Consider the following 21,421-nt stretch of genomic DNA (forward strand, 5'->3'; position numbering starts at 1 on the left):
AAAGGCTTACAAAATTTTTAACTTTAAAATATTTTTCTTTTAGGTCTACTTTCCCCTGCTCTATAAAAAGCATTATCTCAAAACTAGAGCAGGTTCTACTGAACCTAACCCATTGAACTTAGTTAAGAAGTTATCATGACAAATATAAAGCTTTATTCCTAAGCAACCACTGGAACATGAATTTGGCTTTATTACTCACAACTTGTCATTGTTATGGTTGATATTAAGTTAAACTACATGCCAGTACTGATACCCCCTTCCTTCCCCTAGAATACCAATACATATTAGCTCAACTAATATTATCATCTCAACCATTTCTTTTGAAGACAAATTCTCTTGGCAGTATGTAGGATAAACTCATTTGACATCAACAAAATACATGGTTTCACTGTGTGATTCTACCAACAAGCACCCATGATAATGCCCTAGATAAGAGGGAGGGAGATACAGGAAGAGAAATGAGATACAAGATACATTTTCAATTTCTGAAGATGGATGTTAACACCACACTCTAATAGGTGCTCAGAGCTTCCAAGTTCTCAAAAAAAGAGTGATTAACAAAATAAAGTCCTCAAGAACCTGGGAATAAATTTAACAAAAGATGTGCAAGATCTGTAGGCTGAAAACCAAAATATATTGAGAGAAAATTTTTTTTAAAATGAAGGGAAACAACCATGATCACAGACTGGAAAATTCAATATTGTGAAGATATCAGTTCTAACTGAACTTATCTACAGATTCAATGTAGTATCAAACAATATCCCAGCAGATATTTCTGTGGAATCTGACATGCTAACTAACTGTAAAGTTTATACAGAAATATAAAGAATCAAGGAAATTCTGAAAAACAGCAAGTTTGATAAACTTAGTCTACTAGATATCAAGAGTATTATATAAAGCTATACCTATTAAGAAAAATAGAATAATAAAATTAAAGAGAGCCCAGAACCCATACATATATGATCAACTGATTTACAGCTAAGGTGACAATGCAATTTAATGGGAAATAATGTCTTTTTTGACAAATATTGTGACCACGGAATACCTTTGGGAAAAAAATGAAACTTGACCTTTGTCACACATCATATACAAAAATCATTCCAAAAGAACTGAATAGATTTAAATATGAAAGGTAAAACAGTAATAGTTTCCAGAAAAAAGCCTAGGAGAATATATTAATTACCTTAATATATTTGGTAGTTATATAGAGTAAGGCAATGATTTCTTAAATAGTATACAAAAAGCACTAATCATAAGTGAGGAAAAAATACCTTATAAGTTATATTACATTAAACTTAAGAGCCTGTCCAGGTCATGGCACAGTGGATACAGTATCAGCCTGGGACATAAAGGACCCAAGTTCGAAACCCCCAAGTTGCTGGCTTGAGTGCAAGCTCACCAACTTAAGTGCAGGGTCACTCACTTGAACATGGTATCAGAGACGACCCCGTGGTTGCTGGCTTACGTTGAAAGGTCGTTGACTTGAGCAAGGGGTCGCTGGCTCAGCTGGAGACCCCGGTCAAGGCATGTATGAGAAGCAATCTATGAACAACTAAGGTGCCACAACAAAGAATTAATGCTCCTCATCTCTCTCCCTTCCTGTCCCTGCCTCTCCCTCTATCCCCACCCTAGCCAAAATAGATAGATAGATAACTCCCACAAATCCATTGAGGAAAAAAAAAGCCAATTGGAAAACAGGCAAAAGAGTAGACCAGGTACTTTTTATAAAAGAGGATATCCAACTGAACTATCATTATATAAAAAGGTGCTTTGCCTGACCTGTGGTGGCGCAGTGGATAAAGCGTCGACCTGGAAATGCTGAGGTCGCCGGTTCGAAACCCTGGGCTTGCCTGGTCAAGGCACATATGGGAGTTGATGCTTCCAGCTCCTCCCCCCTTCTCTCTCTCTGTCTCTCTCTGTCTCTCTCTCCTCTCTCTCTCTCTGTCTCTCCTCTCTCTCCTCTCTAAAAATGAATAAATAAAATAAAATTTTTAAAAAAAGGGTGCTTGACCCCCATGGTCCTAAGGGAAATGCAAATTAAATCCACAATGAGATACTACTACTACTACACAGCCACCAGAATGGCTGCAATGAAAAAGACACCATTTTTTTCAGTGTAACTAAGAATATAGAACACTGCTGGTGGGAATGTAAATTAGTAGTACGTAACGTTGTAAAATCTGCAATAACTGGTAAAACTGAATATTTACATACTTTATGATCCTGAAATTTCGATCTTACATATATACCCAATGGAAATGGACATATATGCTCACCAAAACACATGTACAAAAATATTTATAGCTGTTAAAATTGTAACAGCTCCTAACTGGAAAGAGCTCTCAAGATATACACCCACAGTAAAGAAGAATAAACCATGGTATATTCATACAATGGAATACCATACAGCAATGAGAAAATAACCTGTTGCTAAACACAAGATGACTGAATCTCACAAACATAATGCTGAAGGAAAGAGGCCACACACGACAATGTACACAGTACCTGATTCTATTATATAAAAGTTTAAAACAGGCAAAATTTATCTATGGTTTCAAAGCCAGGAGAGGGACAACCCAGGTGTATGTTTATATATGGCAGGAAACAGACTAGTGATAAGAGAGGGCTGGAGAGAGCTCTGGCTACTAATATTCTACTTTTAAAAATCACAAATGTGTTCACTTTAAAAATGTTATTTTAAAATATCACTTAGAAAGCTTTGAAACACTTATAATAAAAAAAAATTTAAATAAAAAATAGAACTTCCATATGATCTTGCAATTCCCCTTACAAGTATTTATCCAAATAAAACAAAATCAATGTCTTAAAAAGATATATGCAGCCTGACCAGGCGGTGGCGCAGTGGATAGAGCGTCGGACTGGGATGCCAAGGACCCAGGTTCGAGACCCCGAGGTCGCCAGCTTGAGCACGGGTTCATCTGGTTTGACAAAAAAGCTCACCAGCTTGGACCCAAGATCACTGGTTTGAGCAAGGGGTTACTGGGTCTGCTGAAGGCCCGTGGTCAAGTCACACATGAGAAAGCAATCAATGAACAACTAAGGTGTCACAATGAAAAACTGATGACTGATGCTTCTCATCTCTTTCTGTTCCTGTCTGTCTGTCCCTATCTATCCCTCTCTCTGACTTTCTCTGTCTCTGTTTAAAAAAAAAAAAAGATATATGCAACCACCATGTTCCCTGTGGCATTATTTATAACAGCTAAGACACAGAAATAGAAACAACCCAAGAATCCACTGTAAGATGGATAAACACGGTGACGTCACGGAAATGGCGCCGTGAGAAGCGCGTCCGACAGCTCTCCCCTAAATCACAACAAATTTATCAACTAGAAAAAGAAAAATTTATCCTCGGAGCATTCCGGAGTTCCACACAAACTGAAAGCAAAAGGACTGTTATCATCTGAATCTGAGAGACGAAGGTGTGGAGGAAGCTACCACAGCAGCGACGCTCATTCAAGCCGCGAGGGAGTGCGCCTGCGGTGAGTCAGCCCATATACTTGGGAACCGCAAGCCGCCGCCGCGAGCCCCCGCGAGCCGCCGCGAACTGCCACCGCGAGCGGCCGCGACGAGCCGCCGCGCGCGTGCCTGGTCGGGTTGAGCACTGCTGACGTTCCCAGCGGCCCGCACACTGCGAGTGGGGGTCGCCGGCCACCGGTGCCCGGAGCGCCCCATTCGCGCGCGTGCCTTGGGCATTCCACGCGCCCAGGGCGCCCTGCTGGCCCGCACACCCAGGGGGCTCCATTATCCTGCGCCTGGTGCGGTCCAGCCGCCAGCAGCGGGGCGAGCGGGGAGAGGCTTGGGAGATTCTCTCCGTGGGCGGGGCACCTCACCCAGCCATTCAAGCTAACAATCAAGCGTTGGGGGAGGGGTGCGCGCAGGCAGCCTAAAATACCTTCGGAAGCACAGCTGCGACCCAATCACTGAAATTAGCTTAACCCATAAAATCTGCGCACCCTCGGTTCTAATTGATAAGATCTCTCTCAGTTCAGCGATCCAAGACAAGAGGCGTGATATTTTTTAGTGCCTCTCGCTAAAGGGGCGGGGGCAACTTCTGATTGATAGAGCCTCCATATTTAGGGATAAACGCTAACAAGAAGGACTTGGCAGATAATAAGATCTATACTACACTAGTCGTAAGCAGAGACTAGTGCCTCTTCTTCCCTGCAAAAACAGGCTACAAAGTGTGGAAAGCCTGGGTTGAGAGGTCCAACTAAATGATAGGCGCTGAACAGTCACCTTGACAACAATTGACTCCCACCCCCGCCTGATTACACTGGAGGCCCTGACTCTCAGAGCCTTTCCCAAAGCCTTGCACTGAGTGGGGATAGAGTGGGGATTTCCCAGCTCTTTGAGCCTCTTACTCCCCAGGCAGAAGCAGTTGCAGCCTTATAGCTGGATCAACAGGCTGCTAATTCAGAAAGGGGGGACTAGGAGAGAGAATCCAGGAAAGCAAACTCTCTCATCGTTGGACCCTGCAAACGCCAACAAGCCTTTACTTCCACCAAGACTAAAGCCAATTATATGACATTGCCATAGAATCCCATCAACTGCAAATCCCTACCTAAGTGTGACACAGGGGCAGAGCCTGGGGTACAGAGTCACCGACTAGGAAGAGGGAGAGAAAAGAAAAAGGAAGAAGTTAACCTCTCAAAATCAAGAAAAACCCACAGACTTTACAACTTGATCCATTAATTTTTTGTTGTTGTTGTTGTTGTTTGTTTCTTCTATCTTTTTGCCTTTATTTCCTCCACCTCGGTCCTTCTATTCTCTGCCCATCTTATGCTTCCCCTTTCTTGAACTACACTACCCATGAGTGTTGCATTTTATTTTTCTTCTTCATCCTCACCCTCCTTTAAGGTTATACTCCAAAACACTTAACTCTCACTCTCTCCTCTTTTGTTTTTTTTTTTTTTGTCTTGCTTTGTTTTTTTCTCCTCCTATTTTATTTCTTCCTTCGTTTTTCTCTTTTTCTTATTTTTTCCTTTCTATTCGTTTTTTCTTTTCTCATTTTACTTTCCTCCCATATAATCCTCAATCACGAACAAATTAGTCAATTTGGGACTCAAGGCTTTTTTTTGGCTTTCTCTTTTTTGCTTTTGTTTTTATTTTTTTTTTCTCTTGTTTGTTTATTTTTGTGGCATTTTGGGTCCTCCCAACCCAAGGTCTCCATTGTATTTAGTCTTCGCTCCACTTAATACAACAGATTTTTACTTATTATTTTTATTTTTTCTTCTTTATTATTCTTTTTTGGTCCTTTTTTCTGATTCCCTCTTATCCCTCTCATTATATCTCTTAGTTGACCATCACTTACAAGCAAATCATCTTATGCTTGTCTAAGATTTTCTTCCTTTTTTTTTTTTTTGCATTTAGTAGGTCCCTACTCCCTTTTTTTTGCCCCTTGAACTCTTCACCCCAAATCAGGCCCTCCATTATAGGCATGATATTTCCCTGAGGAGGGGAGAGGAGGGAAAGAGAAGAGAGAAAAAAAGGAGGAAATAATAAATTATTACTGTTTTTTTTTGTGGGGTGTTTTACCCTTTTTTTTTTTTTTCTTTTTACTCTTTATTAATTCTAATTAGTGCTATCAACAAGACCACCCTCAGATGCCGATAAGAAAGAGGAAATCGAATATTATGGATACAAAAGAAAGAGAGGTAACACAAATAGATGTGGAAAAATCTATGGAGAAAAGACTTAACATATTGGAAGCCTTGGAGCTAAATGACAGAGAATTTAAAATAGAAATCTTAAAAATACTCAGAGATATACAAGAAAACACAGAAAGGCAATATAGGGAGATCAGAAAACAACTCAATGAACACAAAGAATATATTACCAAGGAAATTGAAACTATAAAAACAAATCAAACAGAAATGAAAAACTCAATTCACGAGCTGAAAAACGAGGTAACAAGCTTAGCTAACAGAACAGCCCAGATTGAAGATAGGATTAGTGAAATAGAAGACAAACAACTTGAGGCACAACAGAGAGAAGAAGAAAGAGACTCAAAAATAATAAAAAATGAGAAAGCCCTACAGGAATTGTCTGACTCCATCAGAAAGAATAACATAAGAATAATAGGTATATCAGAGGGAGAAGAGAAAGAAAATGGAATGGAGACTATACTCAAACAAATAATAGACGAGAACTTCCCAAGCCTGTGGAAGGAACTAAAGCCTCAAATTCAAGAAGCAAACAGAACACCAAGTTTTCTTAACCCCAACAAACCCACTCCAAGGCACATCATAATAAAGATGACACAAACCAATGACAAAGAAAAAATTCTCAAGGCAGCCAGGGAAAAGAAGAGTACAACATATAAAGGAAGGCCTATTAGATTATCATCAGATTTCTCAGCAGAAACTCTACAAGCTAGAAGAGAGTGGACCCCAATATTTAAAGCCCTGAAAGAGAGGAACTTTCAGCCAAGAATACTATACCCATCAAAGCTATCCTTCAAGTATGAAGGAGATATAAAAACATTCACAAATACAGAAAAGATGAGAGAATTTATCAACAGAAAGCCCCCACTCCAGGAAATACTAAAGGGGGTTTTCCAACCAGATTCAAAGAACAAAAGAAAACAACACCACAAGTAACAGCTCCACCAAGAACACAATAAAACCAAACTTAAACTGTGACAACAAAGGAAAAAAAGGGGGGAGAGGATGGAGATTAACAGTAGCAAAGGATGATGAAGTGCAGAAATACTTATAAGATAGGGTACTACAATGAATATGGTAGGTACCCTTTTCATTACTTAATGGTAACCACCCTTAAAAAAACCACCACAAAAACACTTGACTTAAAAAAGGTAGCAACAGAGGAAAGAAGTATGGAACACAAACAAACAAAAACAAATGATAGAAAAACAAAAGAGAAGAATAAAACTAGATACAAAACTAACAGAAAGCAATTTATAAAATGGCAGTAGGGAACCCACAAGTGTCAATAATTACACTAAATGTAAATGGATTAAACTTACCAATAAAAAGACACAGAGTAGCAGAATGGATTAAAAAAGAAAATCCAACTATATGCTGCCTACAAGAAACACATCTAAGCAACAAGGATAAAAACAAATTCAAAGTGAAAGGCTGGAAAACAATACTCCAAGCAAACAACACCCAAAAAAAAGCAGGTGTAGCAATACTCATATCTAATAATGCTGACTACAAGACAGAAAAAGTACTCAGAGACAAAAATTGTCATTTCATAATGATTAAGGGGAAGCTGAATCAAGAAGACATAACAATCCTTAATATATATGCACCAAACCAAGGAGCACCAAAATATATAAGACAGCTACTTATTGACCTTAAAACAAAAACTAACAAAAATACAATCATACTTGGAGACCTCAATACACCGCTGACGGCTCTAGATCGGTCATCCAAACAGAGAATCAATAAAGATATAGTGGCCTTAAACGAAATACTAGAACACCTGGATATGATAGACATCTACAGGATACTTCATCCCAAAGCGACAGAGTATACATTTTTCTCTAGTGTACATGGAACATTCTCAAGAATTGACCATATGTTGGGCCACAAAGACAACAGCAGCAAATTTAGAAAAATTGAAATTGTACCAAGCATATTTTCTGATCATAAAGCCTTGAAACTAGAATTCAACTGCAAAAAAGAGGGGGAAAAACCCACAAAAATGTGGAAACTAAACAACATACTTCTAAAAAATGAATGGGTCAAAGAAGAAATAAGCGCAGAAATCAAAAGATATATACAGACAAATGAAAATGAAAATACGACATATCAGAATCTCTGGGATGCAGCAAAAGCAGTAATAAGAGGAAAGTTCATATCACTTCAGGCCTATATGAACAAACAAGAGAGAGCCGAAGTAAACCACTTAACTTCACACCTTAAGGAACTAGAAAAAGAAGAACAAAGACAACCCAAAACCAGCCGAAGAAAGGAGATAATAAAAATCAGAGCAGAAATAAATGAAATAGAGAACAGAAAAACTATAGAAAAAATCAATAAAACAAGGAGCTGGTTCTTTGAAAAGATCAACAAAATTGACAAACCCTTGGCAAGACTCACCAAGGAAAAAAGACACAGGACTCAAATAAATAAAATCCAAAATGAAAGAGGAGAGATCACCACAGACATCATAAAAATACAAAGAATTATTGTAGAATACTATGAAAAATTATATGCCACCAAATACAACAATCTAGAAGAAATGGATAAATTCCTAGATCAATACAACCTTCCTAGACTGAGTCATGAAGAAGCAGAAAGCCTAAACAGACCAATCAGCAGGGAGGAAATAGAAAAAACTATTAAAAATCTCCCCAAAAATAAAAGTCCAGGCCCAGACGGTTATACTAGTGAATTCTATCAAACATTCAAAGAAGACTTGGTTCCTATTCTACTCAAAATTAATTCAAAATGGATCAAAGACCTAAATATAAGACCTGAAACAATAAAGTACATAGAAGAAGACATAGGTACTAAAATCATGGACCTGGGTTTTAAAGAACATTTTATGAACTTGACTCCAATGGCAAGAGAAGTGAAGGCAAAGATAAATGAATGAGACTACATCAGAATTAAAAGTTTTTGCTCAGCAAGAGAAACTGATATCAAAATAAACAGACAGCCAACTATATGGGAACTGATATTTTCAAACGACAGCTCAGATAAGGGCCTAATATCCAAAATTTACAAAGAACTCATAAAACTCAACAACAAACAAACAAACAATCCAATTAAAAAATGGGAAGAGGACATGAACAGACACTTCTCCCAGGAAGAGATACAAATGGCCAACAGATATATGAAAAGATGCTCAGCTTCATTAGTTATTAGAGAAATGCAAATCAAAACTACAATGAGATACCACCTCACTCCTGTTAGATTAGCTATTATCAACAAGACGGGTAATAGCAAATGTTCGAGAGGCTGTGGAGAAAAAGGAACCCTCATTCACTGTTGGTGGGACTGTAAAGTAGTACAACCATTATGGAGGAAAGTATGGTGGTTCCTCAAAAAACTGCAAATAGAACTACCTTATGACCCAGCAATCCCTCTACTGGGTATATACCCCAAAACCTCAGAAACATTGATACGTAAAGACACATGTAGCCCCATGTTCATTGCAGCACTGTTCACAGTGGCCAAGACATGGAAACAACCAAAAAGCCCTTCAATAGAAGACTGGATAAAGAAGATGTGGCACATATACACTATGGAATACTACTCAGCCATAAGAAATGATGACATCAGATCATTTACAGCAAAATGGTGGGATCTTGATAACATTATAAGGAGTGAAATAAGCAAATCAGAAAAAAACAAGAACTACATGATTCCATACATTGGTGGAACATAAAAATGAGACTAAGAGACATGGACAAGAGTGTGGTGGTTACCATGGGTGGGGGGGGAGGGAGGACATGGGAGGGAGGGAGGGAGAGAGTTAGGGGGAGGGGGAGGGGCACAGAGAACTAGATAGAGGGTGACGGAGGACAATCTGACTTTGGGCGAGGGGTTTGCAACATAATTTGATGACAAAATAACCTAGACATGTTTTCTTTGAATATATGTACCCTGATTTATTAATGTCATCCCATTACCATTAATAAAAATTTATTAAAAAAAAAAAAAGATGGATAAACACACACACACACACACATACACAAATACATACAGAGAAATATAATTCAGCCATAAAAAAGAAATTCTGCCATTTGCAACAACATGCATGAACCTAGAGGGCATTATGCTATGTGAAATAAGTCAGAGAAAGGGAAATACTGTATGACCTCCCTTATATAGAGAGTCTTAAAACATACATACACCTAAACTTACAGATAGAGAGAACAAAGTGGTGGTTGTCAGAAGTGGAGGAGTATAAGGGTAAAGGTGGTCAAAGGGTACAAACGTCTTACTAAATAAGTCAGTCACAGGGATGTAATGTTCAGCATGTCATGACTACAGTTAACAACACTATATTGTAAATTTGAAAGTTGCTAAAAGTGTGGAGATTAAAAATTTTCATCACAAGAAAATATTCTGCAACTATACAAATAGTGATATTAACTAAACTTTGTAGTAATCATTTTGCAATATATATATATATATATCATTATATTGCAACCTAAAACTGTTATGTGAGTTACCTCAAAAAAAAAATCTCAAAAAGAAAACCTATACCCATTAAGCAGTTACTCCCCATGTCCCCTCTTCCTCTAGCCTCTGGTAACCACCAGTCTGCTTTGTTACTAATTTACTGATTGTGGATATTTCATATAGATGGTATCATATAACATATGTCTTTTTGGGATTGGCTTCTTTCACTTAATGTTTTCAAGATTCATCCACACTATAGCAGTATTTTATACTTAAACTCTTAAAAAATCAGACAAACCAAGAATCCAGTGTGGAGGAAATATCAAATGAATAGTTCAGGGCAGCTTTACACTAGATATTCTTCCCTACACCACAGGAATGATTAGATCTATTGGGTCTTGGGATAAAGGCACATGGACCTTTCTACCATTAAGTCTAAAGCAAAAGAGGTAAAAGCAGTCCTTGCAGCTGATAGATCACATAGATACGAGCCAGAGCCACAGCTAGTAATGAAGAAGAGGAATCTGCCTAGAGTTTCCTCTGTCATATGTATTAGCCAAGTACCCTGAATAGGTAGGTGATGGCAACCATGTTACCATGTTAGGCAGCTCTCTCAAGGACTTGAGACCCACACCTAGCCACACACTGACACAATCAACAAGTCCTATCATGTTGTTTTATTTAGCAACGAAAGCATGGTTTTCATGCTGCACTTACTACATAAGATGAAAGTTTTTATCATTTAATAAAAAATTAATAATTCCTAACCTTAAAAGAAAATTTGAAAAGCAAATGTAAAAATTATAACATTTAACAGATGACAAATAAACTTGCATAGTATGACAGTGAAAACGTTTGTATTATAGTGGAAACAAATGGGATTGGAAGTCAAGAGGCATAGTATAAAACCTGACAAAACCTTAGCAGACATGTAATAAATGACAAACAAATGATCTGTACTGAAGGACTTTGCACAAGTTATTTCTTCTCTCACTGTACCTGCTTCCTATTGTTAAAATTAGATTGTAATGAGCTATTACATATAAAGTGTTTAGAGCAGTTCTTGACACAGTCAGTACTCAATAAATAGTAGACACTATTTATTACTAGATTCCAGTCTGGTTTAACCACTGAACTCAAATATCATCTCAAGTTACTGGTCATTCTGAAATTCTATAAAATGCCAGGGCTCTGAAAAACATTTAAATTCTGATTCTCAAACATATTAGTGAATAATTCCCACATACATAATTATTAAAACTTTAAATATTACTGTATTTTCCAGACTATAGTGTACTACAGAATATATACCAAATATACACTGTGAGGGCGATGTGCTTGGTTTGTGTGGAAGTGACTGGACATCCAGTCACCAAAGGTGGAGACTGTAACTTGAAAATGAATCAAAAAAATTAAATGAGTAAGAATATATATACTCAGAATAAAGAAAAGAGTGCTGGATGAAAATTAAAGAGATTTTTATCTATTCCTGGCACTGCTGCCAACCTTAAAACAGTACGTTACATGTATTTATGTTTGTTTGCTTATCTGTAACTTAAGAAAGGTTGGCATAGATGAGCACTAAGATCCCTCTGAGACTTTCTTTACTTTTTTCCTCCTTCCAAACTAAAATGATGTCAATTATTATTTAGAAAACCAGACATTTTAGCACCAATAAATGTGAGAATTGGCTGCTTTCCTGGCCTAAGCAGTCCCTGATCTGAGTGTGGGAGAAAACGGCACCAGCCTTTTAAATGGGCCCACATTCACTCTCAAGAGTCAACAGACTCGATTCTGCCAAGACTTTCTAAGATAATATATATTCACCTTAGAGAGGGTAGGAAATGAAAATTAGTTCAATATATGTACTAACATGCAAATTTTCTCACATATTCATACAATTAACTGATGGTCCCTTGTTCCACAATACATTTAACAGTCAAAATTCATTCAGCATCTACTATATGATAGATGCAGTGCTAAGCACTTTTAAGGCATTGTCATGTAAACCAAGAAGATAAGTGATTTTCAGGTAAGTAAACTGTTGTAAGGACTGGAAAATATACTGCTAAATTAATTTCATTTCCAAGGTAAATCCTTGCAAAAAAACACAACAGAATATTTTTCATTAATTACCTTTAAGAAAAAAACAAGTAGAAAGTAACTTAAATTCTGAAGTTCACATCAAGAATGTAATTTATTCTTAATATTTCCAAAAGATTTCATTTCATTATATTCTTACCTTTTTATTTCACACCTATAGCAAAATCAGAAAGAACAGAAATTTGTCTAAAAACATATAATGACAAGTTTCTTTAAAAAAAGTAAAAACTAAAAACCTCTTACCTGAGCATGAAAATTGGACATGGTCGTTGTCTCTATATCCTTCTTTCCCAAAATCTCCATTTTCACTGGTGAATTGGGAAAATTAAATGAAAAGTAGTCTAAAAAGTCAGGTAAATAAGCAGCTGCCCCATGAACAATACCCATTACATAAAAAGCTGCAGAGTTCTCATTTTCACTGAATACTAGACCCACAAACTCTTCTGCAAACCTCTCCATCTCCACAGGAGACAGGTGAGTGAGTTCATTACTGTAGGCGTGAATAACTGATGCACCTCCATTAGGCTGGTGCTCAATATGAATGAGCTGTCTGAACTCCAAAGTGTCCAACTTTTTGAGGTTATTCTGAACCCGGGGTTCCTTTAATGCAACAAATGGAAACTCATTGTTCTCTGGAATTTTGGAATCATAGCTTTTGGTATCCAAATACTTTCCACTGTAATCCTTTAAGTTATCATTTAGGATGCCTTTGGCTTCTTGATCTTCAACATCAGATAGCAATCCTGAGCAGATGGTTTGAATAGATTTGCTATACATTTTTGGACGCTTCCGTTTCTCATTCTCTTTGTGTTTCTTTTTCTTTTTCTTCTTTACCTTTTTAATTTGTAAGTCTTCTACATTTGTTTTTGGTTTCTCCTTCCCACCTGTTGGGAAAAATTTTTTTTGAAACGCCGTATTTTAGTTCCTTAAAAAACCATGCTTTAGGAATATTTTATAATAAGCAAAGATTACTCAAAAGTAAGTCTATATTTGGGACTCATTTTACACAGTAATGATAATCATAATTTAGTCAGTCTCTTTGCTTCTCTCTCATACTTTGTCTCTTAAGATAAAGTTATACCTTTCTGACATGCAGCAGATGTACAATCAGTGTTTACTTGAAATAATGAAATGAATGTTTTAAATGTTAAATGTAGAAAGTCAGAAAAGTTCACCAAAGATCAATATAAACAATGCCCTTCAGATGTTTCCTAAGGATATAGATGATGATGTATATATGCTATATACAGTAGTGGGATTCAAATTATTTAACAACTGGTTCTCTGCCCTAATGACCATTTTAATTATAAAAAAATGATATACTGGAAGGCAGTTTATGATTTCATGCATTCAATATTTAAATAAGATAATAAGAGGTACACAAAACTAGATTATAAGTTTTAAAATATTAATAAAAAATAATACCTGACAAAAAACAATAAAATTGTTATTTAAGATACTTCCATATTGCTTCTTGATTGGTGTCCTTACTTGCAATTTTTTTCATCTACTGTCGGAATGAACATTACTAAGGGCGCTCAGAATATGCTGTTGTGCAGACAAACGTTAAAAAACAGTAAGAACGGCCCTGGCCGGTTGGCTCAGTGGTATAGCGTCGGCCTAGCGTGCGGAGGACCCGGGTTCGATTCCCGGCCAGGGCACAAAGGAGAAGCACCCATTTGCTTCTCCACCCCTCCGCCGCACTTTCCTCTCTGTCTCTCTCTTCCCCTTCCTGCAGCCAAGGCTCCATTGGAGCAAAGATGGCCCGGGCGCTGGGGATGGCTCTGTGGCCTCTGCCTCAGGCGCTAGAGTGGCTCTGGTCGCAACATGGCGACGCCCAGGATGGGCAGAGCATCGCCCCCTGGTGGGCAGAGCGTCGCCCCATGGTGGGCGTGCCGGGTGGATCCCGGTCGGGCGCATGTGGGAGCCTATCGGACTGTCTCTCCCTGTTTCCAGCTTCAGAGAAATGCAAAAAAAAAAAACAGAACGGCCCTGGCCAGTTGGCTCAGTGGTAGAGCGTCGGCCTGGCGTGCAGAAGTCCCGGGTTCGATTCCCGGCCAGGGCACACAGGAGAAGCGCCCATCTGCTTCTCCACCCTTCCTCTTCTCCTTCCTCTCTGTCTCTCTCTTCCCCTCCCGCAGCGAGGCTCCACTGGAGCAAAGATGGCCCTGGCGCTGGGGATGACTCCTTGGCCTCTGCCCCAGGCGCTAAAGTGGCTCTGGTCGCGGCAGAGCGACACCCCGGAGGGGCAGAGCATCGCCCCCTGGTGGGCAGAGCATCGCCCCCTGGTGGGCTTGCCGGGTGGATCCCGGTCGGGCGCATGCGGGAGTCTGTCTGACTGTCTCTCCCCGTTTCCAGCTTCAGAAAAATACAAAAAAAAAAAAAAAATCAATAAGAAATTTGTGATTTCCACATTGGGCAGCTGCCCTGGAGCCCACCTTAGAGAGAACCCTGATGACAAGAGCCTTTTTAACAACAGGTTTGCTGAACTCAACAAAAAAATTAGGTATTGGTTCTGCCAAACCAATGCGAACTGACTGAATCCCACCACAGACTATATACATATATAGCTCCTCCTATTTACTTTATCTAAGTTCTTAAAATTTGCAAGTAGGTATCAAGATTTATAAATCCTAAAAGAAAAATATTTGCTTTTTACCGTATTTCCTCAGAAAACTGTTTGCATCTAAAATGGGCTGTTTGAGGGCCACTAGAGTTTACAAAGTTCCCAGTGAAGACCCCATAAGATACCATAAAGAGAAATGACAAAGCTAGAATAATTTCTAATATCTAAAGCACAAATGATACCCATTTAACAATAAAGAGATAAATTAAAATATTAAAAAGAAAAAAAGAAGACATGGGCATTTTAAGTTTATATACTAACGAGTTTTGTAACCAAAGGCAAATACACTCAGGGCTCAGAAATTTAGAACTCTAAAGAATAAAAAGATAATCCACAGAGACTTTACACCTATAGAATCTAAGTATATAAACACTTAATATTATCATAGTACATTTCTATACAATGAGAAAAATAAAAAAAAGTAAATATTCTCACAAGAAATTAGGTTTCCTATTATGAAAAAGCCATCGAGCTGTTGAAAAAAAAGGGCATTTACTGCTTTCACCTGTTATTTCAGTTTTATAGATAACCTGCCTGAATTTAATCTTCCCAACAGTCTTTATTATCTAAATTTTTCTATCTCTTTTATTTCCTTTTGTCTCCAGCGAGTAAGATGTCCTGCCTACTTTCCAAAAATAAGTCACTCCCATCAACTCAAAAAACACTTGCTCAATATTTCTCTTCTCTTTTAATACCAAAATCTTAAGAATAGTCTATGCCCAGTAAATCTACCTCACCACTGTTATCCCTTCAATTGGGTATGCTTCCAATCTACTCAAATTTCTTTCCTAGAATGTTCAAATGTCAATTATATTCTCTCAAATTATTCTTCCTGATCTTTCCAAGGTTTGACAGAATTATCCAGCTCATTCTTGATTACTTTTGACTTCCTTAATACTACTTACTGCTTTAATTTTTAGTCTGACTGCCTCATGACTGTCTCTCATCCTGAATGCTTGAGCCATATTAATACTTAAGTTTTATATATTGTTTTGATCATATTCATCCCTTGACTCAACTGTTTTCAACAGTTCTCAATGCCTACCAAATAAAAAATAACCTCACCCCTCTGGAAGAAAATACCCTCAAGTACACCTCATGTTCTGGTCAATCTGCACTACTTACAATTTCTTGTAAGACATATTTAGTTCTACCTTATCTTTCTACTAGTGACAGAGGCACTTCCTCTCCCTAAAATATACTTGCCCGGTCCAATACTTACTGGTGACCTCTTTCTTACTCATTCTTAAAAACTGTATCTCGGCCTGACCTGTGGTAGCGCAGTGGATAAAGCGTCGACCTGGAAATGCTGAGGTCGCCGGTTCGAAACCCTGGGCTTGCTTGGTCAAGGCACATATGGGAGTTGATGCTTCCAGCTCCTCCCCCCTTCTCTCCCCTCTCTCTCTCTCTCTCTCTCTCTCTCTGTCTCTCCCTCTCCTCTCTAAAATGAATAAATAAATAAAATTAAAAAAAAAAAAAAAACAACTGTATCTCATATCCTTCATTTTGCTTTCCTTCACCTCTGCAGGTAGAACTAAAATCTCATCACTCTAAATTCATGTAAAGTTATTCTATACTGCACATATATGAATATATGTGATTTAATCACATAATTTTTTTTTTCCACTCTTAGGATACCTGTATATCATGTCCTTTAGAACATTCTATACTGAAACAAATAACTTTTATATAAATTCAGAGTGAAATGATACTTTTCTCCTTAATTGTGTGTCCCTCGTGGCATCTAGAACATTGCTACAGATCAACATTTAATGACTCTATGAATGAAAAGATTTCCCTTACCAACAAACTACCTGAGGTTTATAGGTTTTTCCCTTGCCTTCTTTTTCAGTCAAAGTTTTCTACCATATGAGTACCACTTAATCCTAACTCTGGAAACAAAAATCACAAAAATTCTCTCAAGTTGATAGAAATTCTAAAAAGAGGAAGTTTAAAGTTAATTATAAACTATCACTTCTAAAAATTCTTAAGTATACACTGAAGACTAAATTGGTATCATGAAATGCAAAAATAAAAATCTGTCAACATTATTGATTACATAGGTTTGTAAAATCATAAAATGCAAAGAATTAATAACCTTAAAAGTCTATATGTAACTACTAAAGAAATATATTAACATATTCATGTTTGCTTCCTTGGCATAAACTATCAAATCATCAAAATAAGACTAATATCTTCAGAACAAAATTAATAATGAAAAAAGAAAAACAGAAGTTAATCAAAATGACAGATAAAAGAGGTTTATACATGTAAGCCAAGTCCAAATAAGTCAAGGAAAAAAAGACAGCAGTCAATTAAAAAAGACTTTTTAAAAGTTCAGGGCTTGCCCTGGCCGGTTGGCTCAGCGGTAGAGCGTAGGCCTGGCGTGCGGGGGACCCGGGTTCGATTCCCGGCCAGGGCACATAGGAGAAGCACATAGGAGGATTGCTTCTCCACCCCCCCCCCCTTCCTCTCTGTCTCTCTCTTCCCCTCCCGCAGCCAAGGCTCCATTGGAGCAAAGATGGCCCGGGCGCTGGGGATGGCTCCTTGGCCTCTGCCCCAGGCGCTAGAGTGGCTCTGGTCGCGGCAGAGCGATGCCCAGGAGGGGCAGAGCATCCGCCCCCTGGTGGGCAGAGCTTCGCCCCTGGTGGGCGTGCCGGGTGGATCCTGGTCGGGCGCATGTGGGAGTCTGTCTGACTGTCTCTTCCCGTTTCCAGCTTCAGAAAAATACAAAAAAAAAGTTCAGGGCCCTGGCTCAGTTGATTAGAGCATCATCCTGATACACCAAGACTGCGTATAAGGTTCAATTCCCAGTCAGGGCACATATAAGAATCAACTAATGAATGCATAAATAAATAGAAGAAAACTCAACGTTTCTCTCTCTCTCTCTCAAATCAATAAATAAATAAGTTTAAAGGACTTAAGTATAATTAGTAACTAAATTGGAAATGCATGTGAAATTTCACAAATTAAATATGTTGCCAAAATAAACAGAATTTCATTTGAATGAAACATAAGCTTAATATCCTATTACATATACGCCTAATGCATTTTTTAAAACGTTAAAGTAGAGCCTGACCAGGCGGTGGCGCAGAGGATAGAGTTCGGACTGGGATGCAGAGGACCCAGGTTCGAGGCCCTGAGGTCGCCAGCTTGAGCGTGGGCTCATTTGGTTTGAGCAAAAAGCCCACCAGCTTGAACCCAAGGTTGCTGGCTCTAGCAAGGGGTTACTCGGTCTGCTGAGGGCCCGCGGTGAAGGCACATGAGAAAGCAATCAATGAACAACTAAGGTGTTGCAAGCGCAATGAAAAACTAATGATTGATGCTTCTCATCTCTCTCCGTTCCTGTCTGTCTGTCCCTGTCTATTCCTCTCTCTGACACACTCTCTGGCTCCGTAAAAAAATAAAAAATTTAAAAAAAAGTTAAAGTAGAAAATATGCAATCGCTGGACTACATGTTACTTTGAAATAAAATAGGCACAGCCCTGGCCGGTCGGCTTAGTGGTAGAGCGTCGGCCTGGCGTGCAGAGGTCCCGGGTTCGATTCCCCGGCCAGGGCACACAGGAGAAGCGCTTATCTGCTTCTCCACCCCTCCCCCTCTCCTTCCTCTCTGTCTCTCTCTTCCCCTCCCGCAGCCGAGGCTCCATTGGAGCAAATATGGCCCGGGCGCTGGGGATGGCTCCTTGGCCTCTGCCCCAGGCGCTAGAGTAACTCTGGTAGCAACAAAGCGACGCCCCGGAGGGGCAGAGCATCGCCCCCTGGTGGGCAGAGCGTTGCCCCTTGGTGGGCGTGCCGGGTGGATCCAGGTCGGGCGCATGCGGGAGTCTGTCTGTCTCTCCCCGTTTCCAGCTTCAGAAAAATACAAAAAAAAAAAAAGAAAGAAATAAAATAGGCACAACAGTCTACTGAAGATGGATGAAAAAGGTAGTGTAATAGTCAGAAACTAAAAAATGCAAACCAATAAGAAATCAATGGGCATCAAGAAGAGGCTGAGGGAAGACAGATGGTGCTGAAGAGGCAGACGTACCAACAACCACCTCCCAGAACTAAAGTGGATTACAGAATAATTTTAAGAACTATCATCTGGAAAAACTAACTTTGGACTAAACTAAGAGGACTCTTCAATGAAGGAACACTGAAGAAGCCACATCGAGACTGGTAGGAAAAGCAGAAACGCGGAAATGCGGAGAGGGCTGCCCAGCTCCCCGGAGTGAACGGCAGCCAAGAGAGAGACTCACGTGGTGGGAACTTAATGTATCCCAAGGTTCTCTTTACCAAGCCACAGTCGCAGAGTTCCAGGGAAAAGCAACCCGGTCTCATCTCTCCAGGCAGAGAACAGAAGCTCCATCTCCACACATGCTGCAGATGGCTTTTCCAGTCTACCTGAATCATTACCAGCTAGAAGCAGTGGTCATTGGGACTTGGACGTGAGCTGCAAAGTATAGAATTGTGACAATACCAGTGCCATGCGGACTTTTCCTGGAGGTGGACTTGTCCTGGACTCCTGCTCCTAGTTACAGCTCCTAACAGACTGAACTGGGGTTGGGTTGCATTTTTCAGGGATTTGGCATGGTGTTGGGGCCAACTTGGACTTGGGGAACATGTTAAGGACACTACTCTTTTATGGATTCTTGCTGTATTGGCCAAGAGTTTGCTTAAAGGCTTTAATCACTATAAAAAAAACAAAACAGAAGACTGGATAAAGAAGATGTGGCACATATACACCATGGTATACTATTCAGCCATAAGAAATGATGACATCAGATCACTTACAACAAAATGGTGGGATCTTGATAACATTATATGGAGTGAAATAAGTAAATCAGAAAAAAACAAGAACTGCAGGATTCCATACATTGGTGGGACATAAAAACGAGACTAAGAGACATGGACAAGAGAGTGGTGGTTACAGGGGGCGGGGGGAGGGAAGGAGGGTGAGGGGAAGGGGGGAGAGGCACAAAGAAAACCAGATAGAAGGTGACGGAGGACAATCTGACTTTGGGTGATGGGTATGCAACAGAATTGAATGACAAGATAAACCTGGACATGTTTTCTTTGAATATATGTACCCTGATTTATTGATGTCACCTTATTAAAATTAATAAAAATTAAGGCCCTGGCCGGTTGGCTCAGTGGTAGAGCGTCGGCCTGGCGTGCAGAAGTCCCGGGTTCAATTCCCGGCCAGGGCACACAGGAGAAGCGCCCATCTGCTTCTCCACCCTTCTCCCTCTCCTTCCTCTCTGTCTCTCTCTTCCCCTCCTGCAGCCAAGGCTCCATTGGAGCAAGGATGGCCTGGGAGCTGGGGATGGCTCCTTGGCCTCTGCCCCAGGCACTGGAGAGGCTCTGGTCGCAACAGAGCGACGCCCCGGAGGGGCAGGGCATCGCCCCCTGGTGGGCGTGCCGGGTGGATCCCGGTCGGGCGCATGCGGGAGTCTGTCTGACTGTCTCTCCCCGTTTCCAGCTTCAGAAAAGTACAAAAAAAAAAAAAAGGAAAAAAAAAAAAAAGAAAATTAATAAAAATTTATTTAAAAAAAAAGAAATCAGTGAAGAAACTTTTAATTTCTTAAAATTTATCTGAGAAAGAGAGAAAAAGGGAGACAGAGAGATGCATTGATTTGTTACTCCACTTATTTGGGCAATCATTGGTTGCTTCTTATATGTGCCCAACCAGGGATTGAACTCACAACTCCAGCATATTGGGATGACACTCTTAACCAGCTAAGTTACCCAGCGAGGTTCTTTACTCAAGAGATTCTTACACTGAGCATCAAAGAAATAAATTCCATGACAAACTACTCTGTAATTAAATACTAAAGTGAGCAAAGCGTGCAGAAAAGAGTTAATAATTTAACATGCTTGAGATTGCTATCCTCAGAAACACCTGCTTGCAAGATTGGCTCTGAGAACTTATATTTTGAAGAGGTTCCCATCAATCCCTGGTAAGAGTGGCTCACTGTGCCTAAGCTGTTCATGCAAACAATATGGCTTATTTCCAACCCTTGTTTTCCTTCTGAGAGTCTGGAACAGGGGTCCCCAAACTTTTTACACAGGGGGCCAGCTCACTGTCCCTCAGACAGTTGGAGGGCCGCCACATACAGTGCTCCTCTCACTGACTACCAATGAAAGAGGTGCCCCTTCCGGAAGTGTGGCGGGGCTGGATAAATGGCCTCAGGGGGCTGCAGTTTTGGGACACCTGATCTGGAATTTTGATTTTCACTATAGAGAGGGTGTGCCTATGTGACCAGCCCCTAATTGAAACCATGGGCATTTAGTCTCTAAACAGCTTCCCTGGTAGACATTTTAAATATGTCACAATTCACGGCTAGAAGAATTAGTGCATCCTTTGTGACTCCACTAAGAGAGGACTCTTGGAAGTTTGCACCTGGTGTCCTCCAGACATTGTCCCATGTGCCTTTTCTCTTTACTAATGTTCCTTTCCACACTCCACTATAATGAATCAACTGTATGCTGAGTCCTGTGGGTCCTAGCAAATCACTAAACTGGGGGTAGTCTTGAAGACCTCATTCTACGAACACAAGTAAAATGCATTCTCACATTTCAACTAAAGCAA

The 21,421-nt window shown here is 39.6% G+C and overlaps 1 protein-coding gene across 1 annotated transcript in view; it reads right to left on the reverse strand.

Annotated features, from left to right (window-relative positions):
- Nucleotides 1-21,421, reverse strand: part of RSBN1L (round spermatid basic protein 1 like) — a 106,341-nt gene that overhangs the window by 37,485 nt on the left and 47,435 nt on the right. Inside the window, exon 3 of the mRNA XM_066240556.1 lies at nucleotides 12,468-13,108. Coding sequence (XP_066096653.1) covers nucleotides 12,468-13,108 — 641 coding nt within the window. The remainder of the gene's footprint in view (nucleotides 1-12,467; nucleotides 13,109-21,421) is intronic.

The sequence above is a fragment of the Saccopteryx bilineata genome, chromosome 7 (genome assembly GCF_036850765.1).
Source record: "Saccopteryx bilineata isolate mSacBil1 chromosome 7, mSacBil1_pri_phased_curated, whole genome shotgun sequence".
Classification (NCBI taxonomy): domain Eukaryota; kingdom Metazoa; phylum Chordata; class Mammalia; order Chiroptera; family Emballonuridae; genus Saccopteryx; species Saccopteryx bilineata.